Here is a 27290-nt window from a genome sequence, read left to right on the forward strand (position 1 = left end):
GTATCATCTGCACAAGAAGTGAGCAATAACAGAGAAGCCAGACCACTATGTAATCACATCATCTTTGATTTTAGTGTCCTTCAGACTAGTTCAAGCATTACTGGTTCAAGATGTTTCTGTTAAGCATTCCACCAATTATTAATAATGGTGGGAAAACAATAGGCTATAAGGTTAAAAAGTTTGGGCTGCATTTATCCGTTCATAAATACAATAAAAACAGTAATATTGTGGAATATAAATGCAATTTAAATGTTAACTGTTAACTGAAAATTTAACTGTTTTCTATTTGAATGTATTTTAAATTGTAATTTATTCCTGTGACGGTAAAGCTGAATTTCCAGCAGCCATTACTCCAGTCTTCTGTGTCACACGATCCTGCAAAGAGCGTTCTATGCTGATTTAGTGCTCTGATAAAGAGAAAGTTCAAAACAACAGCATTTATTTAAAAAATGTGTAACATTATAATCACCTTTACTGTTTCTTTTGATAACTACAAATGTCTTAAAACAATCTTACTGACCCCAAGATTGTAGTGTGTGTGTGTGTGTGTGTGTACCTCATAAATATGTGACACCATTATGTAATCGCATTTGATCTTTGTGTCCCTCAGACTGGTTCAAGGATTACGGCCAGAAATTGTTGGATCTGTTAACCTTTTTTAACCAACACTTAAAACATTCATTCACTGAAAATTTCATTTTAAAGTCTAATCTCTGGACAGAACAACCTTTTCAAGCACAAACAGTTGTTAAGATGGGATTGGGGCAAGAAACTTTTAAACATTGTAATCTTGCCTCTACAGGTTTGGGTTCCATCTGCTAGTTGAGAACTGAGATTAATAGGTCTTTTTCTATAGTCAAACATGGGATCATTGATTCTTTACTTGGTCAGTTCATGTTGCTGAAGTGGTTTGTGTAATAATCTGATTGTATAATACCTGTCAGTGGTCATTGCAGTGATTGCACGTTAACTGTTCATCATCATACTCCTGTCTGATTATTCTGATTGGGATTTCAGTGTGAAGGGGCGGATCCCTGTGGTCAAATGTCTCTCTCGGTTTCTTCTGAGGATTTTACAGCAAAGGCTCTAATTCTAAATTCTGATTGTGCTTGGTGTTGTATATCATGGCAGTATTGTAGATACATTGTACCGTACATTATACTGTAGGGTAAACGGATGGATAGTGAGCAGAAATGTAAAAAAAAAAAAAAGTTACGCAACAGCCAAAAACAGCATATCTCTCTATGACTGAAGTAGGCAGAGAGGGAGGAAAAAAGAAGGGAGTTTGGGGAGGGACTTCATTTAGCCTTTATTTGAAGTACTTTTCATTGTTATCCTCCAATATCCTTCTGTCTGTGTTTTGACTCTGCTTGTTGAAGCTCTTCACCATCACGGCACTCTACAAAGATCATCCACCCACTTCGTAGTCAAGCTGAATAAGAGGTAAATGTCTTTTCCATCTTGGATGTTTTTTCGTTTGTTTTTTAACACTGATGGAATAGTATCATAGTGTGTTTAAAAGCACAAAAACAGAGACTGACACAAAATACCCATATCATTTTTAATCAGTGTGATCATTTATTGAATAAAAGTCAACATCTTCACAATGGACCATTTTTACAGAAAATATTCTTTTCGTTTTAAGTCTTGACTGGAAGCTGAAAGTGTTGATTAATGTGAAGATTTTTTGTTGTTGTTGAGAGGATAAGCAACTGGACAATCGAATCATTAAAAAACGAATACATATTTGCAGTGTCTGCCATTATAAATAATGGAATGAAACCATTTATATCGAACAACTACTATTCTAAACTTTAATAAAATGTGTCCAGCTGGTGTGTGTCTCAACAGCTGTTCTCAGCATTCAAACAGAGTTCTGTACCCCCTGCGGCCCATTGCCTGCTATGAGGCTAATGTAGGGTGAAGGAATGGACTTAAAAAGAGTTCATGCTTCACAGAGTCCAACAACCCATACGTTTATTACAGAATAATTGAAATGGTCTGTGATGAAGTTGTATCACAAACAGTCTCAACGATTTACTAATTGATTTAGGATCAAATTATTTGTCTCTATATAGTCAATGATGCAACCTATATTTGGGATTAGAGGGGTATATTTTAGGAATGCATCTAGCAATGATCCTTGCTCTGAATTGTTCTTACAAGTATCTATTAATAAATATTATTTTAACCCTTAAATGCATACCTCAGGTCTTTAGTGACCCGGGACGTCATTCACTGCCCTCCCCCTCATTCATCTTTTTAAAGATAGACATCAGCCTTCTTAGTATTCTTCAATGAAAACATTATAAACAATATAACAAGAAAAAATATATATAATTAAAAAAGAATGCCTGTTTTCTAATGACCCGAGGTGTGTAACAGTGTAAGTATATTTTTTTCTGCAAAACAATAATTGAATCTTTGATGACTGAATGTGCAATTCTTTATCTTTCTTTATTTGAGCATCTGGGTTCCACAAAGTTCTATATAGTAACAAGTTTCAGCACAGTAGGCAAAACTAAAGAAGGATACATGCGCAATGAATAAGTAAGTAAATAAAATGTGAATATGATTGGTAGGAAGATACGTGGTGGTAGGAAGGATGAGAAGACGAGGATGATCAGGAAAACAGGATTTAATTAACAAAACTCAGGAACCACAACACACGCTATACATTAACGAGAACGGACAAAGACTGAATGAACTGAGGGAAACTAAATACAGAGACTGATGACTTTAGGTGTGTTCGACATCGGCTGCGGCTGGATGTAACTGATCGGCGAGAGTAGCCGCGTGCAGGCAGGGAGGAGCTGCAAACGGAGACGTGAAGTCGGACACTTTCTGGTTCCCGTAGTGACCGCTCACGTGGTGTTTGTAGCCTATACTTTACCACAGCTGAAGTGAAATAAATTCAATATTTGCCAAATGCACAGATGTTTCAGACACATTTTCATTCAATACTTTATGTACTTGTACTGCTTCATACTGCATCTGTTTGAACAAGAATAAAATTCAAAATAGCCACTATCAATGAAGTGCAGTCGACGTTTTTTAATCACTTTTATTTTGATAAACATAACACAATATAGCCTAACACAATATAGCCTAACATCACGACTACATGAAAAGAGTGTTTACTGTTATAAAAAACTGATTTGTGAGCGGAACTAAAGGTGTGAGAATAAACACGAAACGCACGTGATCGTTGTCATGCGGTGAATCCGGCCAATCGTGGATTCTCCGGCTGCTCTCGAATCGCTCTCGCGGTATTTTGATGGCATAGGTCACAGTCACGTGGCGTCGGCGCTGTATCAAGTCGGACAACATTTCTAACCGGCATGCACTGCTTCAAGTCAGCCGCCGATTGGTCTGCGCAGAGCTGCATGAAGTCGAACAAGCCTAATAATGAATAGGAGACAGGTGACATGGATGAAGATAATTAACTAAACACAGGTGAATAAACTGAACACAAACGAGGAGCGGGAAAACTGGAACACAGGACTGAACCAAAAACACTAAGCAGGGGGAAACACATGTAACATTACGCCCCCTCCCAAAAAGGCATGTCCCCACGCCGTATAAACATCAAATAGGGGCGGGAGGGTGGGCGCCCTGGAGGCTGACGAGAGCGTGGCTTTCCCGGAACAGGAAGCCTCCAGGGCGGAGCAAGTTGTGCAGGTGGCTAGGGTGGAGACGCCCCTTCGGGTGGCCAGGGCGGAGACGCCCCTTCGGGTGGCCATGGCGGAGACGCCCCTTCGGGTGGCCATGGCGGAGACGCCCCTTCGGGTGGCCATGGCGGAGACGCCCCTTCGGGAGGCCATGGCGGAGTCCTATATCCCCCCCCCAAATTTTCTTGGGGAGAGTGACAGGCTCCGGGACGTGCTCAAGGACAGGCTTGGGAGGGCTGGACGGGACCAGCTGAGAAGGCTCGGGAGGGCTGAAGAGAAGCTCTGGCTCGGCAGGCGTGACGTGAAGCTCTGGCTCGGCAGGCGTGACATGCATAGTCTCTGCGTGCCTGATATACACCAGCGGTGAAGAGGGTTTTGTACTGGATGGAACCAGTGGCAAAGAGGGCTTGGTGCTGGACGGAACCAGCGGCGAAAAGGGCTTGGTGCTGGACGGAACCAGCGGCGAAAAGGGCTTGGTGCTGGACGGAACCAGCGGCGAAGTGGGCTTGGTGCTGGACGGAACTAGCGGTGAAGAGGGCTTAGAACGGACGGTCTCTGGCTGGACGGTCTCTGGCGGGACGGTCGGTCTCTGGCGGGACGGTCTCAGGCACAGGATCAGCGGGCTTTGGCGCAAGATCATGGATGGATGGCGTGGCGATGATGGCTGGAGCCATCACTGGGGTGATGGTGATGCGGAGACCTCTCTCAATCAGGATCCTGATGAGGTAGTCAGGTCATGGCCAGCCAAGTCCATCTTTTGGTCCGTTATTCTGTTTTGATGTGTGGTGGTAGGAAGGATGAGAAGACGAGGATGATCAGGAAAACAGGATTTAATTAACAAAACTCAGGAACTACAACACACGCTACACATTAACGAGAACGGACAAAGACTGAATGAACTGAGGGAAACTAAATACAGAGACTGATGACAATAATGAATAGGAGACAGGTGACATGGATGAAGATAATTAACTAAACACAGGTGAATAAACTGAACACAAACGAGGAGCGGGAAAACTGGAACACAGGACTGAACCAAAAACACTAAGCAGGGGGAAACACAGGACACACATGTAACAATGATGCTCAAAAGGAGTAGGCAGAAGCTTAAGCTTATTGACGCCTACCCCCTTTTATACATTTGAGCAGTAGTTACATTTACTACAATCAAGAAGACAATTGACACATATTTATGTTGAACTTTTCCAGTGACTATACAATCAACAATATTAACTCAAAACCATTCTGATGATTCCAAGACAAGGAAAGAAGAATCGTCAATTAGTACCCTTTCCTAGCCTGGTTAAAACCAGACCATTCTCAGTTGTAACTGAGTTATGGTCTGGCAAAGCGTCATAGACAAATCATTTCCAGAGGGGCGTCACCAACGGACATCGCGGATAGACCTAAAACCAATCAGAGCGATGAAGGAGATGACGTATGCAGAGCGGCGGAGAATCTCCGAGTGTTGTTTTTTGCTCGGTTTTTAACAAAAAGGAAACGTTCAAATCGCTTAAAACAGACGCGATAGCTGATTCGAACGAGTGATGTTCGACGGTGGCATCCATCTTTGTAATGTAGGCTACAAAATCTGCTTCAAAATCCCAGCGCTGTCGTCATCGTATAAAGCCCGCCCCAACGTTTCTGATTGGTGCCGCGATTTCGACGGATTGGAAATGGGCTTGAATGAGCTCTTTGCCAGACTAACTTTCAGAGCAAATCTAAATTTGCTGGAAGTTGTCTGGGTTTTCCCAGGCTAAACCTTTCCACATTTAAGGATATTCAATTCACTTTTATTCCACAAGGTGGCAATGTCTGATACACAATGATGAAGTGACGTTTCACTCATAGTTACCGCAGGCAGAAAATAAAAGACTAGGAAGTATCATCTGCAAAACTTGAAAAATGACTCAGCGATTTACTGCAGAGCAAGTACTGAACGCAATCAAATATAAGTGTCACTGTCACTTGATGGTGGATCACTTTTGATCAATTTAATGCATCCTTGCTGAATAAATTTTTTATTATTATTATTATTTATCTCACTGATTCCAAACTTTTTAATGGTAGTGTAAATGTCATCAAATAACATGAACCTTTATATCAGTTATATCATATTGATGTTTTATTGTCTGATATTCCAGGTGACAATGAAGTTTGACAGCATTCTGGACAAGGCAGATGGGTTTGGCCGTTACCAGATTGCACTGGCCTTGCTGCTGTTCATACCTCGCATCACCATCCCATGTCATTTCCTGCTGAACAATTTTATAGCCGCCATCCCATCTCATCACTGTGACATCAGCTCTCTGGATGCTGACAGGATCCTTGGGAATCTGAGTCGAGAAGAGAGACTGACTGTCAGTATTCCTGCACAGGAGGATGGGACTCCTGCTTCCTGTCACATATTCTCGTATCCTCAGTTCCACCTGCTGATGAACTCCTCCAGCAGCACAGAACGTCCTGTAGTGGAGTGTCAGAATGGATGGGAGTATGACAACAGCACATTCATCAGCACTCTCGCCACACAGGTAAAGTCTCATGATTGTGTATCCCATAGATAGATCTTTCTCTGCCCTCTCACAGTTTTTTTTTCCTGTTTCTCTCTCTTTAATTTCTCAATCAGTTTGATTTAGTTTGTGACAAGAGGGGACTGGCCAAAACATCAGTCACCATATTTTTTTGTGGCGTCATGGCTGGAGCTGTGTTCTTTGGAGTGCTCTGTGATAAGTAAAAAAAACAATATCCTCCTTTAAGAATCTTTCAGCAGTGTGATATAGTAACACAGAGAGATAGTTTGATTACACATTTCATATTATGAATGCAGTATTAATGCTCTGGAGGGTCATTGCTCATGTATGTGTTGTTTTCAGGTATGGCCGTCGGAGCATGTTGCTGGTGTCCTATGTGTTATCTATAGTGTTCAGTGTTGCTAGTGCTTTCTCAAGCACCTACATCATGTTTGCTGCCTTCCGCTTCCTGACTGGATTGGCATTGACGGGAATCGTCAACATATCTGTTGGGCTCAGTAGGTCTTCTCTGAAACCCAACTGCCTTAATTCTTCTTTGCTCTGTATTGTTCCTCTCCATTGTATCCCTTCCTAGGACTCAGAGACATTAAGCCGTTTGTCCAGTCTGAACGCTTTAGGGTCCAAAATGAAAAGAGTTCAATCTTAACAAGGTCAATCATTTGACTGCACTGACATTGATGATGACACTTCTGTAGAGCTGCTTTATAGCTGAATCAAATTTGTTGTGAAGCTGCTGTAAAACTATCTGTATTGTATATGTAACGAAGGCCAGCTAGTAAGAGCTGTGCAGGAAAAAAAAATCTTTCTCCCCTGATCTCAAGAGGAAACTGCTGTCTTTGGTTTCCTTGTTAGAGGGCCCCCCTCTCATGCCGGAGACCCATTTTCGAGGCGAGTAGGACCTGAGGGGTTACATAAAGCATATAAAGGTGAAAAGGTGAATTACAAAGTTATAGGCTTATAAAAAAATATTTTTAAGTATTAAAAATTGTTTTATTAACCTGTTAAGTGTCACCCCCCCCCCCCCCCCCCCCCTTTTTTTTTTGAATATTTACATGAAAATGCACATTTTGAACTTAAAGGGATAGTTCGGCCAAAAATGATATTTAACACATGCATTACTCACCCTCAAGCCGTTCGAGATGCATATGTCAATCTTGTTTCAGACGAACATATTTTCAGTTATTTTAGAAAATGTCTTAGACCCTTCAGTGGATATAATGTGAAGCAATGGGGTCCACCTCCTTCAAGTCCCAAAATGTGCATACATCCTTCACAAAAGTAATCCATCCGGCTCCAGGGGGATAAACGAAGGCCTTCTGAGGGTAATCCGTGCGGTTTTGTCGTAAAAATATACATATTTAAAACTTTATAAATGAAAATATCTGACTTCCGGCAACGATCGACGCGCGTTCACGGGTGATGGAAGTCGGCGTACGAGGTATGACGTAGCGTAGGAACCGTCGTGACGTAGAACGAACGCGCCTGCGCAGCCAGAGAGCAGAGCAAAACAAAACTACACTCAGTTCACCCGTGAACGCGCGTCGATCGTTGCCGGAAGTCAGATATTTTCATTTATAAAGTTTTAAATATGTATATTTTTACGACAAAACCGCACGGATTACCCTCAGAAGGCCTTCGTTTATCCCCCTGGAGCCGGATGGATTACTTTTGTGAAGGATGTATGCACATTTTGGGACTTGAAGGAGGTGGACCCCATTGCTTCACATTATATCCACTGAAGGGTCTAAGACATTTTCTAAAATAACTGAAAATGTGTTCGTCTGAAACAAGATTGACATATGCATCTCGAACGGCTTGAGGGTGAGTAATGCATGTGTTAAATATCATTTTTGGCCGAACTATCCCTTTAAATGGTTGTAATTCAAGAATGATTTGGAATATAGACGTAAGATTGGTCTCGTTTTAAAGAAGACATTTGGCAGATTTTTGTAGAAGTGAAATAAATTAAGAAAGTGAAAGAGAAAAAAAAGTTATAGAAGTTTGAGTTTATGAAAATGTACAATGTAAAAAATGTAATTATTCATATTTTATATAAAATATATATTTTAAAAACCTGGGCGACTCTAAAACTGCAAAAAAATCAAAGCCAAAAATCTGAACAAGTTGTGTTTCAAATTTTAGGTTGATATCTCAAAAAATGAGCTTTCAGTAAGATTTTGTTTGGGCACAGTACCAAACTTTTTCACATAGATGACAACCAGTCTCCATTACTGCCCATATAAGGGCGCCTCCATTTCCATATGTGATTTTGATATGAATTCAACCTCTAAGAAACAACAAGTAGGCCTATGTGCGTTATAGCTTCCTGCCACATCACAAATGGTGAATCTGTCATTTTTTTCTTTATATTTAAAAAAAATTCCAGGTCTCTAATTTCGCTACCAACTCAAATAGGCTGCATAGATCCCTGGCGCTTTTTTCATCCCTCTGACAAGGTATTTTCTTTCTTCTCTGGTGTGCACCATGTTTACTCTCGGATTGATTATTTCTTCCTTGATAAATCCCTTCTTTCTTCGGTTATTTCTTCAGATTACTCTGCCATTGTTATTTCTGATGCCCCGCATATGTTAGATATTTCCTTTATGCCGGCTTTTAAGAGCCAACCTCAGTGGAAATTCGCTGCAGGGCTTCTTGCCAGAACTGACTTCTGCGAATTTCTAACCAAAAATATAGACTTTTTCATTGAGACTAACAAAACGGAAACCGTGTCTGATTCTCTTCTGTGGGAGACATTTAAAGCGTTTATTCGTGGTCGAATCATTTCCTTTAGTGCTCACTTAGCCAAGCGATCCCAAACCTGATCTTAAGTTAAAACGTTCGAGGTTAACTGAATTTGATTTGCTTTCAACAAATAAAGCCGAATATTTGATTAAAAGAACTAGAGCCACCTATTATGAACATGGGGATAGAGCAGGCCGTCTTCTTGCCTCCCAGCTTAAACATCAGTCAGCATCACGCTACATCACGCAGATTTATGATAACCATTCTAATGAGCTCGTTACTGACCCCCAAAAAAATAACTCTGTCTTTTCCTCCTTTTACTCCAGTCTTTAAACTTCTCAACCTCCTTCTGATGCTTCCTCAATGGAGTCTTTTCTACATAATTTAAGTATACCCACTATTAATACATTAAGATGTACCTCTCAGGCTAGATGAAATTACCACCTGCATTGGTCTCATGCAGTGTAACAAGGCTCCAGGGCCTGACGGCTTCCCCTTAGACTTTTATACGAAATTTTCAGCACAGTTAGCCCCCTTATTGTTTGATATGTATAAGGAGTCATTTGAGCAGGGTTTTCTCCCGGCCTCATCAAATCAAGCATCTATCTCTCTTTTATTAAAAAAAAATAAAGACTCAGCTTTATGTAGTAGCTAGCTATAGACCTATTAGTTTATTGAATGCTGACATTAAAATTCTAGCAAAGGTGATGGCAAAGCGCATCGATGCATGTCTTCCTGATATTATTTCTGACGATCAGACCGGGTTTATTAGGGGACGTCAGATGTCATCTAATATCCGGCGATTGCTAAATACCTTTGAAATGATAATTTCTCTTGATGCTGAAAAAACATTTGACCGTGTGAAATGGAATTATTTATTTACTGTATTAAAAAAGTTTGGCTTTGGGCACAATATTATCTCATGGACTCGCCTTCTATATTCAGCTCCCTCTGCTAGTGTTAAAACTAATGCTGATAGTTCATCATTCTTTTCCCTCTCCCGTGGGACGCGGCAGGGTTGCCCTCTGTCTCCTTTGCTCTTTGCTTTAGCTATTGAGCCACTTTCTATCGCCTTAAAGGCATCTTCGTCTATATGCGGGATCCATAGGGGAGGCACAGAACACCGTGTTTCTCTCTATGCCGACGACTTGTTGTTATAAGATCCAGTTGGCTGCGCCAACGAGATTATGCACTTGCTCGACACCTTTGGCTCATTTTCAGGTTACAAATTAAACTTTACCAAAAGTGAATGTTTCCCCATAAATGACGTGGCTAAAAAGATTTCTAAAGGTACACTACCTTTTAATTTTTCTCCTTCAGGGTTTCGATATTTAGGTGTAAACATTTCACACTCTTTCAGTTCTATCTTTAAGAATAACTTTACAAATCTGGTTGATCAAATTAAACTAGACTTAAAACGATGGGGCGGCCTACCCCTTTCTCTTGTTGGGAGAGTGGAGACCATTAAAATGAATGTTTTGCCGCGGCTTTTATTTCTCTTCCAGTCTCTCCCTCTTTTTCTACCTAAATCTTTTTTTGAATGTCTAGATAAAACCATCTCCTCGTTTATTTGGGCTGGTAAAATTCCTAAAGTGAATAAAATATCCTGCAACGACATAAACGTGATGGAGGTCTAGCTCTGCTAAATTTTATTTTTTATTACTGGTCCGCCAACATTTCTAAGATTTTCTTGTGGTGTAATGCGCCGAAGGTTAACTGGTGTACTCAAGAAGCTGCTACTTGTCTTTCTTCTTCTCTTCCTGCACTTGTCTTTGCTCCTTTGTCTCTGCATCCCTCTAATTATACTAGAAATCCTATTGTGCTATCAACTTTAAAAATCTGGAAACAATTTCGACAACATTTTCTTAAGTCCAATTTGCAACAATCACTTGTTTTTACCACCAGCTATTGATCACACTTTTAAAAGATGGAAAGATAAGGGGATGGCCTGTTTTTCAGATCTTTTTATTGATAAATCTTTTGCTTCATTCACCAATATTATGTCCAAATTTAACCTGCATACTACAGGCTTATTCAGGTATTTACAACTCCGCAGTTTTGTTAAGACGAACTTAGTTCCCTTTCGTAGTCACTCCGAGTTACGTCGGATGACGGAGAATGGGGGTTTCGCCAGAAAGCCAATCCTCTTCGAGTATTAAAAAACGAGCCAATGGCAAAGAAATGCCATGGGTCTGCGGAATTTGCATAATGTATCTCCGCCTCACCGCGTGAGTATTTAAGGAGAGACACCTGCAACAGCAGATCATGTTTTCGCTTCGGAGCCAAGAGAACCTCTTCACTCCACAGCCACAAGACCTGAGTTTACAAGTGACTCACCTCTTCGAGACGAGCGAACTCTCCAGTGTTGGTGTGACGGCGGTACCCAGCGAGTCTTCACATTGCCTGCGATCTGTGCAGTGGTCTGCCTGACTTTGTGTTTTCTCCCTGGTCGCCTCAGCATTGCAGAGTTTTTCCTCTCCTAAAAGAGCTGCACGTGGCACGTCTTTTTAAAGATGTCTCGCCCGTGTTCTTCTGGTTGCGGTCGATATCTGTCATCTTCTGATGGGCACGAGCGCTGCTTTGTGTGTCTGGGCTTTGAGCACGCTAAAGCAGCACTCGTGGATGACTCATGTTCCTTCTGTGGGAACATGGCCATCGCAATACTTAGATTGAGACTCAATGATCTTTCAGTGAGAGTCCCCGCGTCCACCACCCGTTCTGCTTCCTCCACGAGAGGTGGTAGTTCGGCTGGGGGACAGGGTGATCTGAGGGTGACGGTGTGGAGCAATCCGACGATGCGTCCTCGGACCACGCCCCCCTCCGCTGTGTTGCAACCCGCGAGTGCCGCGGTGATTCAGGCGGGCCCTTCTTCGGAAGCCCCGCGTGTTTCATTCGGCGCTCCAGAGGAGGACGCGATGTCGATCGCGGCATCACAAGGTGGGCTCGATTCTTCGGGAAGTGAGGATGCGGCTGCGTTGCCTCCTTCGGGAGTCCCAGCATTGCCCGTGTCGGATCCTGAGATGACAGCCATGCTGTCCCGGGCAGCCGTGAGCATCGGGCTAGAGTGGAACCCTCCGCCCTGCCCCGAGCGCTCGCGGCTGGACGATTGGTTTTTGGGTGCGGCTGCCGCCTCACGGCCTCAGCCAACCCCAATTCCTTTCTTCCCGGAGCTGCATGAGGAGCTGTCGAGATCATGGAAGGCTCCTTTGACCTCCCGTGAACGCTCGTCAGCTTTCTCCGCCTTTCCTCCCCTCGATGGCGCAGCTGTCCATGGGTACACTGGGATTCCCCCGGTGGAGCGCTCTGTTGCGATGCAACTGTGTCCTCAGAGCGCCTCCTCTCGTGGTAATCCTAAGCACCCGTCCAAGGCCTGTAGATTCTCGTCATCTATGGTGGCGAGGTCTCACAGAGCTGCAGGACAGGCGGCTGCTGCTCTGCATGCTATGAGCACCTTGCAGGTCTACCAGGCCCAGCTGCTCAGAGACATGCACGAGGGCAGGACTGACCAAGGGACGTTCGACGAACTGCGTGCCGCCACTGACCTCGCTCTCCGGGTGACGAAAGTGGCCTCACGCTCCCTGGGTCAGGTGATGGCCACTAACGTGGTCCAGGAGCATCACCTTTGGCTGAACCTGGCCGATATGCGGGACGTTGAGCGGACTCGTCTGCTCGACGCCCCCATATCCCAGGCCGGCCTCTTCGGCGGAGCGGTTGAAGACTTCGCCCAGCAGTTTTCAACCGCACAGAAGCAGTCTGAGGCGATTAAACATATTCTGCCCCGACGGCCAGCTGCTGCCTCCACCCAGCCGTCGGCACAGACGCCTCAGCCCGCTCGCCGCCGAGGGCGCCCTCCTGTGGCTCCCGCCCCTCCCGCACGGCCCCAGCAGCAGCCTTCACCCGGGCCGCGTCGTGGAGGAAGCCGCAGGAAGGCGCCCCAGCCCCCTCAGGCCCCGCGCCCCGCTAAACGCCAGGCCAAGCGGCGCTCCTGAGACGGGCTGCTCAGTGATGGTGTCGGTTTTTTCCCAGGAGGCGGTTGCAGGCCCCCTCCTTCCCCCGGTGGAGGGCCGGGGGAGAATCTTTTGTTCTCCACTCCCCGCTGCTCACCCACGGGTGGGCAGCACCCTAATGTGGTTAAAGAAAGAACCGAAATGTCCATCACTGAGCACACAGAGCCGGATGACAGTGCGCGACGCCCCCGTGCCTCGCCACTCTCGTCCTCCTCTGTCTCTGAGGGCGAGGATGACAGTGCATGCCGTCCCCGGACCACACCACTCTCATCCCCCTCTATCGCCAGACCCCTGGCAGAGCAGACCCCCGTGGAACGCTGGTCCTTCCCTGGTCTCCTCTGTCAGGGCGCGGAGCTTGGCTGTGCACACGCTCAGGGCCGCTATGCCACCCTCGCCTGTGCCGGTCACTCCGCTTCGCTGCCCCTCCGGGGGGACGCCTGTGGCTCGGATGGTTCCGCTGGATCAGTTTTTGGGGGCTTGGTTAGAGCTCCCCAATCTGTCCCGTTGGGTCGCCCGAACTATCAGGCTCGGCTATGCGATTCAGTTCGCACGGTCTCCTCCCCGCTTCAGGGGAGTCCGCTTTACTATGGTCGGTGGCAATGCCCCGGTCATGAGTGCGGAGGTTGCTACCCTGCTGGCGAAGGGTGCAATCGAGGCTGTCCCTCCAGCCGAGATGAGGTCAGGGTTCTACAGCCCCTACTTCATTGTCCCCAAGAAAACCGGTGGGTTACGGCCAATCCTGGATTTGCGCGTCTTGAACCGCTCCCTTCACAGGCTGCCGTTCAAGATGCTCACGGCCAAACGCATTTTCGAATGCGTGCGGCCACAGGATTGGTTTGCAGCGATAGACCTGAAGGACGCCTACTTTCATGTCTCCATTTTACCTCGACACAGACCGTTTCTTCGGTTTGCTTTCGAGGGGCAGGCATACCAGTACGCGGTTCTGCCATTCGGGTTGGCTCTGTCTCCTCGCGTCTTTACGAAGGTCGTCGAGGCAGCCCTTGTTCCCCTACGCGAACACGGGGTTCGCATCCTGAATTATCTCGACGACTGGCTAATATTAGCTCACTCTCGAGATCAGGTTTGCGAACACAGAGATCTTGTGCTCCGGCACCTAGCCCGTCTGGGCCTTCGGGTCAACTGGGAGAAGAGCAAACTCTATCCCGTGCAGAGGATCTCTTTTCTCGGTATGGAGATCGACTCGGTCTCCATGTCCGCGCAGCTTACGAGCGAGCGCGCACACTCACTGCTGACTTGTCTTCGACAGTTCGAGGGCAAGAGTGCGGTCCCACTGAAACTTTTTCAGAGGCTCCTGGGGCATATGGCATCCGCAGCCGCGGCAATGCCACTCGGATTGCTTCATATGAGACCGCTTCAGCTGTGGCTTCGCGATCGGGTCCCGAGGTGGGCATGGCATCGCGGTACGCTCAGAGTTCCAATAACTCCGACCTGCCGTCAGACCTTCACCCCGTGGCGGAACCTCAGCTTTCTACGGGCCGGAGTTCCCCTAGAATGAGTTTCCAGGCATGTTGTCGTCTCCACAGATGCCTCTGCCACGGGCTGGGGCGCCATGTGCAATGGACATGCAGCCGCGGGCTCCTGGACAGAACCCCAGCGCCTCATGCATGTCAATTGCCTCGAGTTGCTGGCAGTACGCCTTGCCCTGCATCGCTTCCACGCGTTGCTCCTGGGTCAACACGTACTTGTCCGCTCGGACAATACCGCGACTGTAGCGTACATCAACCGTCAGGGTGGTCTACGCTCTCGCCGTATGTCGCAACTCGCACGCCACCTCCTCTTATGGAGTCAGAAGCACCTGAGGTCCCTTCGTGCTATTTACATTCCAGGAGTGCGGAACCTTGCAGCCGACGAGCTGTCACGGCTCCGGCCAACCTCTGGCGAATGGCGACTCCATCCCCAGTCGGTCCAGCTGATATGGGACCAGTTCGGGGACGCACAGATAGATCTGTTTGCCTCCCACGACTCATCCCATTGCGCCCTGTATTACTCCCTGACCGAGGGCACGCTCGGCACGGATGCACTGGCGCACAGCTGGCCGCAGGGCCTACGCAAGTATGCGTTTCCCCCAGTGAGCCTTCTCGCACGTACTCTGTGCAAGATCAAGGAGGACGAGGAGCAGGTCATTTTGGTCGCCCCATACTGGCCCACCAAGACCTGGTTCTCCGAACTGATACTCCTCGCGACAGCACCTCCTTGGCCAATTCCTCTGAGGAAGGACCTCCTTTCTCAGAGACGGGGCACCCTATGGCACCCTCGTCCCGATCTTTGGAGACTCCACGTGTGGCTCCTGGACGGGACGAGGCAGGTTTGAGTACCCTGCCACCAGCGGTGGCGGCTACCATCACTTCCGCTAGAGCATCGTCCACGAGACATGTCTATGCGTTGAAGTGGAACCTCTTCGTCAACTGGTGCTCTTCTCGCCGAGAAGACCCCAGGAGTTGCTCGATCAGTGTCGTGCTTTCTTTCCTGCAAGACGGGTTGGAGCGAAGGCTGTCTCCCTCCACCCTGAAGGTGTATGTGGCCGCTATCGCCGCTTATCACGAAGCAGTTGAAGGTAAGTCTCTTGGAAAGCACGACCTGATCATCAGGTTCCTGAGAGGAGCGAGGAGATTGAATCCTCCTCGCCCTCCTCTCGTTCCCTCTTGGGACCTCTCAGTGGTCTTAAATGCCCTACAGAGGGCTCCCTTTGAGCCTCTGCAATCAGCTGAGCTTAAGATCCTGTCAATGAAGACAGCGCTCCTGGTTGCGTTGGCCTCCATCAAGAGGGTAGGGGACCTGCACGCATTCTCCGTTGACGAAGCGTGCCTGGAGTTCGGGCCCGGTCACTCTCACGTGATCCTGAGACCCCGGCCTGGATATGTGCCCAAGGTTCCCACCACTCCCTTCCGGGACCAGGTGGTGAACCTGCCAATGAAGCTGCCCCGGGAGGAGGCAGACCCAGCCTTGGCACTGCTCTGTCCAGTACGCGCACTCCGTGCTTACGTAGACAGGACGCAGTGTTTCAGGACCTCAGACCAGCTCTTTGTCTGTTATGGTGGGAAGCTGAAGGGAAAGGCTCTCTCCAAACAAAGGTTGTCTCACTGGATAGTGGACGCCATTGCTTTGGCATACCAGCAGCAAGGTCGACCATGCCCCCTTGGTGTGACCGCCCACTCCACCCGGAGTGTGGCGTCCTCTTGGGCTTTAGCGCGTGGCGCCTCGCTGACAGACATCTGCAGAGCTGCAGGCTGGGCGACACCTAACACATTCGCCAGATTTTACAATCTCCGAGTGGAGCCAGTCTCCTCCCGTGTACTGTCTTTTTCAAGCTAACACGGGAACCGTTAGGTGTCTTCGCTTGCTCGCCACTCCACTCCACGGACTGGATACGTGCGATATTTTCTCAGGTAGCCTTCCTCTCTGAAGCCCTGAGTTCCTCCAGCACTGTTGACGCTGGCGCCAGTGTCTATTGCCTGTGCGTCGGCTAGGTGCCTCCGTGTGCATGGTTCCTCCTCCGAGCAACCCCCACATGTGTATTTCCACTGTAAGCCTTTTTGAGCATGTGTCTTTCCCTCGGCAAGCCACCTTGCCACTCCTGGAGTTGAAAGTAGATGCCACCCCACGGGCTGGTCACTCCAGTGTTCCTCCATATGTAGCCCCCTCGGGCCATATGTGTATTCTTAAGTCCTCCCTACGGGTAGGCATGCTGCGGCATATCTCCCCTGAGATATGCTTCCCAGTGTACCTTGGTATTCCTGTGTTAAGTAGGACTCCTTCGTCCGTGCCTATATCACGACAGGGAGGTCAGACTTCGCAGGGCACTGGAAGACAGCTGTGAAGGTGGCGTGATTACACGGGGACCCCCATTTTCTGTCATCCGACGTAACTCGGAGTGACTACGAAAGGGAACGTCTCGGTTACGGATGTAACCCTCGTTCCCTGAGTAGGGAACGGAGACGTTACGTCTCCCTGCCACTTCCGCTGTACCGCTGGGTAGACGCCTGAGTTCAGTCTCGGCTCCTCAGCGAAGACATGTTCTGCTGTTGCAGGTGTCTCTCCTTAAATACTCACGCGGTGAGGCGGAGATACATTATGCAAATTCCGCAGACCCATGGCATTTCTTTGCCATTGGCTCGTTTTTTAAAACTCGAAGAGGATTGGCTTTCTGGCGAAATCCCCATTCTCCGTCATCCGACGTAACGTCTCCGTTCCCTACTCAGGGAACGAGGGTTACATCCGTAACCGAGACGTTTCCCTCAATTACCAGAAAAATCTCTGGTTGAGAACTTTTTGTCAGCCCCTACAGGTGGTAGTCGTATATCCTCTGTCTACACCATGTTACTTTCATCTAGTACGTCCTCTCTCCTGCCTAAAGATGCCTTTGGAAAATGAGCTGCGAATCAAGTTATCGGAAGAGCTATGGTCTGAGGCCCTTGCTAGAGTTAATTCTACTTCTGTATGTGCTCGGCTGAGTCTTATTGAGCTAAAAGTCTTTCATTGAATTCATCTTACCAAAGCTAAACTTCATAAAATTGTTTCCAGAAACAGGGGACTACTGTAACAGATGCTCCTTTTCTCCTGCCGATCACACCCATACATTTTTTAGCTGCCCAAAACTGGCCTCATATTGGGCTTCTTTTTTTTACTTCATGTCTAGAGCTCTGCACATTTCTCTATCTCCATGCCCTATAGTCGCCATTTTTGGTGTGTCTCACTCGTCATCCATCACGAGACAAAAAGCATAGGTTATTGCTTTTGCTTCTCTTATTGCTCTTATTCTTTTGTTGCATTGGAAGTGTCCAACCCCCCTCCAACTACCTCTTGGTTAAAAGATCTGATGTCATTCCTTTCACTTGAAAAATTGAAAAATTCGACCCGGGGCTCAACTGATAAGTTTTATAAAATATGGAACCCTATTTTAAATCTTTACGACTCTGTATCCTCACTAGATTCTGACTAAATATATCATGGGTGTGCAAGGTCTTTTTTATTTTTTATTATTATTATTATATAGCATAATCGCATGTAGAGACTGCCTGTCATGATTCTGCCCTCGTGTCCTTGATTTTCTCTAGTCTTGAGGCAGGATCATGACAGAATCATGTTTTGTGTGCAAGGACATGGTCTTGTGTTTTCAGCCATGTGCTTGTGTTGTCTCGTTACGTTACCCCGCCCCCTTGTTATCCTCGTCTCGTCATTATTGTCTAGTCAGTTTCACCTGTCCTTGTCTAGTCTGCTTCACCTGTCTTTGTCATTAGTGTTCCCCTATTTCATCCCCTTGTGTTTGCTGTCCTGTGCCGGTTCATTGTGTCACACTTTGTGAGAGTCTACCTGTGAGTACCTTGTCTTTGAAGAATGTCTTGATCTTGTGTTTGCTGTTTAATAGTCTAGTGTTTGTCAAGTGTTATCTAGTTTAGTTATCCCTCGTTTGTATTGCCTCTGTTTTGCCCCCTCGTGGGCTTTATTTTCCCCTGTTTTTCTGTTATAATAAACGTTGTGTAATTGTCTACCGTCTGCGTTTGGGTTCTTCTGCTATCATCATAACAGAATGCACCGGCCAAAACAGAACCCAGCGGACTGTATGTCTTTTCCTGCTATTCGACAGTCGACTGACCAGGAATTGTGGTGGCAGTCGGCCATCGCCGACAGCAAGTTGGGCAAGCTTCCTTTCCCTCCCCAGGGAGAGAGGTCCCTGAGGAGATATGCCCAGGCCGTGGAAGCAAGGAGGCTTTTCTTACCTGAGATCCTCACCAACCGTTACCTCATCGCGGGTCTCAATGTTCCCCCTCCTCTGGCTGAACGGGAGAGGCTGGTCCACCGCCCGTTTCAGGACATGGTGGACTGTTTGTGTCAGGAGGAGCAGCAGGGCTCCTCCACGGGCTCTCCACCTTGCCTGCCAGCTATTCCCGAGGGTCGAGTGATAGGCGTCGCGACACTTGGGGACCAGGCTGGCTCCCTCACTACTCCTGGCACTTCTTCTACCCCCTTCGGTCTTCGAGGGAAACGAGAGAGGCGAACCTCGTGGGACTCTCCTTCAGAGTCCTCAGCGTCGGAGTCTATCCTGCCAGAGATAACCCCTCCTTCGCACGACTCAGTTCCCGCCGTGCTTCCCCAACCCGTCTCAGCTCCGGCGATGGTCTCTGCTTCTCGACCTAGGAGAAAGAGGAGGAAGAGGGGAGCCTCCCGTTCTTCAAGCGCCATCCCAGATCCCACTCCAGCGAGTGCAGTCACAGAGCCCGCTGCAGTCACAGAGCCCGCTGCAGTCACAGAGCCCGCTGCAGTCACAGAGCCCGCTGCAGTCACAGAGCCCGCTGCAGTCACAGTGCCCGCTGCAGTCACAGAGCCCGCCGCTGTGAAGGCGGTCCCAGCACCCGCTGCTGAGAGAACAGTTCCTGAGCTAACTTCTGAGAGAGCTGTTTCCGAGCTCGCTGCTCCAGCTCCTGAGAGTACTGCACAGGAGAGCGCTTCCGAGTTTAATATGAGCACTACATCTGAGTCGATTACTTCTCACCCTGTCTCCTGTCCTGTGCTGTCTCCTTCCCTGTCCCAGTCAAGTTCCCCCAGCGCTTCTCCACGTGTCACCCTGTCTCAGTCTGGTTCCCCCATGGCTTCTCCTCGAGTGCCCCCACCCAAGTCCGCCCGGAATCCTCGTCCCAAGCCCTCATCCCGTGGACCTAAGACCCCCAGCACACCCATCCACCCTGGACCACCCCTCATGAACTCTGTGTTTCCTCCGCCACCTCTTCCTTGTTTATTATTTTTAATGTTTCATCCTAACCCTGTTGTTGTGTTTTCGTGTTTGCCGTTACTGTTATTTGTCATGTTTTGTTGGTTTGTGTCTGTTTCCCAGTCTGTCATGTCTCGTGTTTGATGTCCTCTTTTGGAGCGTCTGGTAGCCGCTCCTTAAGGTGGGGGTTCTGTCATGATTCTGCCCTCGTGTCCTTGATTTTCTCTAGTCTTGAGGCAGGATCATGACAGAATCATGTTTTGTGTGCAAGGACATGGTCTTGTGTTTTCAGCCATGTGCTTGTGTTGTCTCGTTACGTTACCCCGCCCCCTTGTTATCCTCGTCTCGTCATTATTGTCTAGTCAGTTTCACCTGTCCTTGTCTAGTCTGCTTCACCTGTCTTTGTCATTAGTGTTCCCCTATTTCATCCCCTTGTGTTTGCTGTCCTGTGCCGGTTCATTGTGTCACACTTTGTGAGAGTCTACCTGTGAGTACCTTGTCTTTGAAGAATGTCTTGATCTTGTGTTTGCTGTTTAATAGTCTAGTGTTTGTCAAGTGTTATCTAGTTTAGTAATCCCTCGTTTGTATTGCCTCTGTTTTGCCCCCTCGTGGGCTTTATTTTCCCCTGTTTTTCTGTTATAATAAACGTTGTGTAATTGTCTACCGTCTGCGTTTGGGTTCTTCTGCTATCATCATAACACTGCCGATATTTTCTAATCCTCTTGGGTGGGGTGGGGGGAGGGGTTTGGGGTGGTGGTTCTTTTTATTTTTTATTTCTTCATTTAGTTATATGTTGTTAGGGAATGTGTAAAAGATAAATGTGCAGACAATGTTTTCTCTTTTATGCTTGTCTCTTTAATGATTTAATGTACACTTTTTTTTTTTGTCTGTACAATAAAAACTGTTTAATTTTTTTTTTTTAAATTCTGCTAGTTTCTCAAACTTACCTGCCCTGCCTTTAATGATTACATTTGATCTGTTCTACAGGTATTGAGTGGGTGGACACTAAGCACCGTACATTTATCGGGGTGTTCGGCAGTATTTCCTGGAGTTTAGGCAACATGCTGCTGGCCGGTTTTGCCTATCTGGTCACTGATTGGAGGATGCTGATTATTACTGTCACTTCTCCGCTTCTTCTTGCTACAGCAACCTGGTGGTAGGGGAACACCATTATATCCCGAGTCTTCCTCACAGTCAGGGTCTGTTTGTAAGGTCATGACATGTTTTTCCTCGGCTGGAAAGATTTGTCTTTTTTTCTTTTTCTTTTTTCATTAAATTATTTTTAATTAAATGTAATTAAAGTCATAAGCAAAATGTCTTGACTGTTACTTTTGATCAATTTAATGGATTTCTTTCAAAAACTAAAAAAAAATGAATGTTTCCAAACTTTTGACAGGTGCTGTACATATATATACACTCACCGGCCACTTTATTAGGTACACCTGTCCAACTGCTCGTTAACACTTAATTTCTAAGCAGCCAATCACATGGCGGCAACTCAGTGCATTTAGGCATGTAGACATGGTCAAGACAATCTCCTGCAGTTCAAACCGAGCATCAGTATGGGGAAGAAAGTTGATTTGAGTGACTTTGAACGTGGCATGATTGTTGGTGCCAGAAGGGCTGGTCTGAGTATTTCAGAAACTGCTAATCTACTGGGATTTTCACGCACAACCATCTCTAGGGTTTACAGAGAATGGTCCGAAAAAGAAAAAACATCCAGTGAGCGGCAGTTCTGTGGGCGGAAATGCCTTGTTGATGCCAGAGGTCAGAGGAGAATGGCCAGACTGGTTCGAGCTGATAGAAGGGCAACAGTGACTGAAATAACCACTCGTTACAACCGAGGTATGCAGCAAAGCATTTGTGAAGCCACAACACGCACAACCTTGAGGCGGATGGGCTACAACAGCAGAAGACTCCACCGGGTACCACTCATCTCCACTACAAATAGGAAAAAGAGGCTACAATTTGCAAGAGCTCACCAAAATTGAACAGTTGAAGACTGGAAAAATGTTGCCTGGTCTGATGAGTCTTGATTTCTGTTGAGACATTCAGATGTTAGAGTCAGAATTTGGTGTAAACAGAATGAGAACATGGAACCATCATGCCTTGTTACCACTGTGCAGGCTGGTGGTGGTGGTGTAATGGTGTGGGGGATGTTTTCCTGGCACACTTTAGGCCCCTTAGTGCCAATTGGGCATCGTTTAAATGCCACGGCCTACCTGAGCATTGTTTCTGACCATGTCCATCCCTTTATGGCCACCATGTACCCATCCTCTGATGGCTACTTCCACCATGTCACAAAGCTCTAATCATTTCAAATTGGTTTCTTGAACATGACAATGAGTTCACTGTACTAAAATGGCCTCCACAGTCACCAGATCTCAACCCAATAGAGCATCTTTGGGATGTGGTGGAACGGGAGATTCGCATCATGGATGTGCAGCCGACAAATCTGCGGCAACTGTGTGATGCCATCATGTCAATATGGACCAAACTCCCTGAGGAATGCTTCCAGCACCTTGTTGAATCTATGCCACGAAGAATTGAGGCAGTTCTGAAGGCAAAAGGGGGTCCAACCCGTTACTAGCATGGGGTACCTAATAAAGTGGCCGGGGAGTGTATATATATATATATATATATAAGAGATTGGTTAATACTTTAATAGGTGGATCCCTGAATCAGCACGATGGCTAATAGCCAATGGAAAGGCAGAAACAGCATACAAGTATCTGCAAAACTGTGCTACTTTTAACAAAAGACGAGACTTCAGTTCTAGAGTCAAGCCAGAGGTAAACAGGGTCTTATTTGCCATCTATGTTTTCCATCATTTAGATATTTGCAAAGAACTTATTTAAACAGTAACACCATTATTTCTGTTTCTATCTCAGTCTCTGTCCACTGTAGCAACTCAACAGGGTCACAGTTACACTTATTTAGACCTAGTCAAAACCCCACAGCTGAGGAGACTCACACTCTTTACCGGAATAGTGTGGTAGGTTTTTACTAATTTAAGTATTTTATTTTAGAATTGAAGAAAGTGCCTCTTTTTAGTGATGGAAGCAATGAGCCTACGTTCATCTTCCCTTTTTGTAGGTATGGAGTTTCTTCAACGTACTACGGCATCAGCTTAAACATCACCGGCTTTGGGCTTGATCTTTACCTGACACACTTCATTTATGCAGCCATAGAGGTGCCAGCAAAATTCGTCTTATACTTTAGTCTCAACAAGGTCGGCCGTAGAGTCACTCAGAGCGGGACACTGGTGCTCACAGGATTTTGCATACTCATCAACATCATCACACCTACAGGTTGAATACCTTTAGTTGCAAGTACACTTTAAATCAGTGGTTATCATCAAAAAATAGTTTCACGACTATGGTTCCAATAGGGTTAAGGTTCGGATACCAACGTTGGGATACCACAATAAATGCGCGCATCAGCTTTTAAAAGGGGGTGAGAAAACACTTGTTGATGACGTCAAACGCCATACAGCAGTCAAACTATTAATTTTGATACAAATCATAGAAACTGGCCAAATCTGCAGATGCCGACATGGAATGATTGTCCATCCTTGAAAATCATAAACAAAATTATACAAGCCTAGATTTACCTAACAACAAGCCTAAACAACTCTCTCAAATATTTTGAATTTGGTCTGCAGTACCCATTTCAACCCCTAGCATACTCTTACATACTGCACCTTTAAACACAGGTACACTCACAACAAGGATAGACATTTTATTATGACCACAGTTATTTTTTTATGGTGAATTATTTGCCTTCGAAACCACTGAAATGCATATTTTAAGATATTGCAGGTACATGTATATTAATAAATTGAAATGCCTAATTTCAAGGACATTTTCTTTTTAAGGACATATTTTGATACTGGTTTGGGTCGCACTGTGGATCCAACGTAAAATCTAGTCTTAAAGAACCACTGCTTTGCTCAAAACAGTTTTGCCCATCTTTTATGGATGGCATAGGATGACGTGTGATTTGGTTGCTTGATGATTTTCTCTGACTTCTTCTGTGTGAATGTCTGCGGGTCTAGAATTCTGGACTTTTCGGACTGTGATTGCAGTGTTGGGTAAAGGACTTTCAGAAGCTTCGTTCACAACTGTGTTCCTTTACACCACTGAGCTCTATCCTACAGTCATGAGGTTAGAATCTACCATGTCCCTTTTCGAATTATTAAGCACTCTTGTTTTTGAAAATGCTTCTGTTATCTCCCTTTCACGTCTATAGGCAGAATGGGCTTGGCTACACCAGTTTTATGGCACGTTTGGGTGCATCCATTTCTCCTCTCATCATGCTCTTAGAAGACAAGTGGATGGTCCTCCCAGAGGTCATTTTCTGCACATTGGCCATCTTTTCTGGTCTCATCGCTTGGCTTCTCCCTGAAACAAACAACGCAAGATTGCCAGAAACAATAGAAGATATTGAAGAGACGAGGTATAAGAAAAAGAAATGACAGCAAATACAAGACAAAATGTTTTCAGCTTTAGTTTGTTGTATTGTATTCTGTTATTTTGTTCATTTTTCTAATTTTTAAATTCACAATCATTTGCTTTATTATTGCAGAAAGAAACCTGTCTATTTCACAACAGAGGATCAGAGTAACATTCCTTTAAAGTTGCCCATCTCTACAGACACTACGCAATGATATGCAAATCACTTCAAAAGCACAAATCATAGTAACAAGTCTCATAAGCTGTACTTGACATCACATCCCACCTTTTGTATATAACTAATAAAACTTGAGTCATGGTATACTAATTACTTACCTCTAGGAATTGAGAAATCTAGATTCAGTCTTTTTTGCCCATGCATTACCTAACTTTATATACATATTTAGTTAATCTCTTTATTTTTAAAGAGGACCTATTATGTTTTTTTACATTTTCAACTTTCTTTAGTGTATAATGTTCCTGTTTGAGCAGGGAAAAGGTCAAAGTTACAAAGCACAAAGTCCACTCCATAGTGAGTTAATCTCTATATCAGGAAGCATTGTTTCTGAACTCTCTGAAATGCTTTGTTGTAGTCTTTCTTCTAGAATGACATACACATCACAATATCCCTCATTTAAATAATTCCTGCCCAAGTCATACACAAAAAAGGGGAGGCATGGCTGTGTTAGTAGTGTATTGAAACTAGCGGTTAAAGTAAGGGGTGTGGCATTTCTGGAATAGCTCGAAGGAGTTGACCAATCACAACACACTGGTCCAGCTGACCAATTAGAGCACTTTACGCTTTTCAGAAGGAGGGGCTTCATAGAGACATGAACTAAACAGAGCGATACAGACAGAGTGGGGAACCAGGTGCTGCAACAATGTAAAATATGTGAAGAATAATGTGTTTTTTGAACATTCAGGCATGAAAACCTTTTCTAGTAGACTCCAAAAACAAAATCCAGACTTTAAAAAAGGGCACAATATGGCTTCTTAAGTGTGTTTCCCAGCACCATGGACAGCACCCACTCAGACCAGGATTAGTATCTGGACTCTGTGTGACAAACAGCACCCTGGACAGCTCCACATTTTCCAGAGTCTGACTTCTGTTACTTAATGAGCTGTGGAAGTGGCAACACTCTCATGTAATTGACAACTTGTCATTACAGTTTCCTCTCTCCTGTGCCCACCACTTAACCTAGTTATTTTTACACTCTTTTGAATTTGATATAAATGCCTTTCTCCTCTCTTTCCCACCTTTCTTGCCACATTTGGTTAGTTTTTTCCCAGATGATACTTTTGACCTCTGCTTTACTTATTTTAATTTGCGTTTCTATATTTCCCTTCTTTAAAGCCCTCTTTGCCAATTCATCCACCTGCTCATTCCCTTTCACCCCTACATGTGCTGGAACCCACATAAAGTGTACCTGTCCTCCTTGATTTGTTATCCTTGTAACTGACTGAAGAACTTCATTCAATACATCCTGGTGGCTTTTTGAGTGAAAAGACCTTAAACTCACAAGGACTGAGGATGAATCGAAGCATATCAGCACCTTTTCTTGTCTTGTTTTTTCCACCCACCTTAACGCAATTAACACCGCCACCATTTCCACTGTGTATACTCCTAAAAAATCTGATGTTCTTCTATTAATTCCTATTCCTTTAGCAGATATTGCCACCCCATATCCTGTTACTCCTGTCTCAGGTTTCTAGGGATGGCTGCCGCGAAACAGTCGTTCCGAAGCTTTGCGACATCCCGAAGCGCAGATGTTTCGAAACACTGATTCGAAGCGTGATTCAAAACACCCATGTCACGTGACTATGGCCAAACGAAGCCTCGAAGTGTTCCACTAAGTGTTTCATCAGGTGTGATCCGCCGAATCAGCATTTGATTGACACGGTCGGAAACAGACCACACAATCGCACATCTGTATAAAAGTGAAATCAACGCATATTGACCTCGTGGGTTTTTGTGAGGGGAGTTTGATTTTGAGATAGTGGATTTTTGGTGATATAGTGCGATTTGTTTAGTTATATTTAGGCTTATATTTAAATTTACACAACACATTGACTGATAGGCTAGAGACACAGAGTATACATATAGTGACACATTAATAGGTAGATATAAATATATATAGACAGCTAGATTAATAGATAGATAGATACATATATAGATAGATTAAAGATAGGCTACATATATAAATACATAGATTATAGATACATTTATAGATACATATCTAAATACATACATAGATTATAGATACATATACAGGTCCTTCTCAAAAAATTAGCATATTGTGATAAAGTTAATTATTTTCCATAATGTAATGATAAAAATTAAACTTTCATATTTTTTAGATTCATTGCACACCAACTGAAATATTTCAGGTCTTTTATTGTTTTAATACTGATGATTTTGGCATGCAGCTCATGAAAACCCAAAATTCCTGTCTCAAAAAATTAGCATATTTCATCCGACCAATAAAAGAAGTGTTTTTAATAAATAAAAAAAAGTCAACCTTCAAATAATTATGTTCAGTTATGCACTCAATAGTCAATACTTGGTCGGGAATCCTTTTGCAGAAATGACTGCTTCAATGCGGCGTGGCATGGAGGCAATCAGCCTGTGGCACTGCTGAGGTGTTATGGAGGCCCAGGATGCTTCGATAGCGGCCTTAAGCTCATCCAGAGTGTTGGGTCTTGCGTCTCTCAACTTTCTCTTCACAATATTCCACAGATTCTCTATGGGGTTCAGGTCAGGAGAGTTGGCAGGCCAATTGAGCACAGTAATACCATGGTCAGTAAACCATTTACCAGTGGTTTTGGCACTGTGAGCAGGTGCCAGGTCGTGCTGAAAAATGAAATCTTCATCTCCATAAAGCTTTTCAGCAGATGGAAGCATGAAGTGCTCCAAAATCTCCTGATAGCTAGCTGCATTGACCCTGCCCTTGATAAAACACAGTGGACCAACACCAGCAGCTGACATGGCACCCCAGACCATCACTGACTGTGGGTACTTGACACTGGACTTCAGGCATTTTGGCATTTCCTTCTCCCCAGTCTTCCTCCAGACTCTGGCACCTTGATTTCCGAATGACATGCAAAATTTGCTTTCATCCGGAAAAAGTACTTTTGACCACTGAGCAACAGTCCAGTGC

At 45.4% G+C, this 27290-nt stretch overlaps 1 protein-coding gene across 2 annotated transcripts; it reads left to right on the forward strand.

The window, feature by feature from the left end:
• Positions 1-1185: 1185 nt before the first annotated feature.
• LOC130070633 (solute carrier family 22 member 7-like) lies at positions 1186-24454 on the forward strand. Of its 2 annotated transcripts, XM_056235102.1 has the most exons (11): positions 1186-1443; positions 5816-6202; positions 6298-6401; positions 6545-6699; positions 20666-20834; positions 22347-22470; positions 22570-22673; positions 22775-22989; positions 23736-23844; positions 23930-24136; positions 24266-24454. In XM_056235102.1, the coding sequence occupies exons 2-11, from the start codon at positions 5822-5824 to the stop codon at positions 24345-24347; spliced, it is 1650 nt and encodes a 549-aa protein (XP_056091077.1). In that variant the 5' UTR covers positions 1186-1443; positions 5816-5821; the 3' UTR covers positions 24348-24454. The 2 variants fall into 2 exon arrangements, with proteins under 2 accessions (XP_056091077.1, XP_056091075.1); XM_056235100.1 differs by lacking the exon at positions 1186-1443 and having other exon boundaries at positions 5792-6202.
• Positions 24455-27290: the final 2836 nt, after the last annotated feature.

The sequence above is a fragment of the Rhinichthys klamathensis genome, unplaced genomic scaffold, assembly GCF_029890125.1.
Source record: "Rhinichthys klamathensis goyatoka isolate OS25496 unplaced genomic scaffold, OSU_Roscu_1.1 h1tg000412l_1, whole genome shotgun sequence".
Classification (NCBI taxonomy): domain Eukaryota; kingdom Metazoa; phylum Chordata; class Actinopteri; order Cypriniformes; family Leuciscidae; genus Rhinichthys; species Rhinichthys klamathensis.

What these genes read in the sequence shown, in the direction of transcription:
- LOC130070633 (XM_056235100.1), top strand. Translation starts at nt 5,792, where the DNA reads ATGTTTTATTGTCTGATATTCCAGGTGACAATGAAGTTTGACAGCATT. An exon ending in TTTGGAGTGCTCTGTGATAA is followed by an intron (nt 6,402 to 6,544) that starts GTAAAAAAAACA and finishes TGTTGTTTTCAG; the next exon opens with GTATGGCCGTCGGAGCATGT. An exon ending in CTTGCTACAGCAACCTGGTG is followed by an intron (nt 20,835 to 22,346) that starts GTAGGGGAACAC and finishes ATACTTTAATAG; the next exon opens with GTGGATCCCTGAATCAGCAC.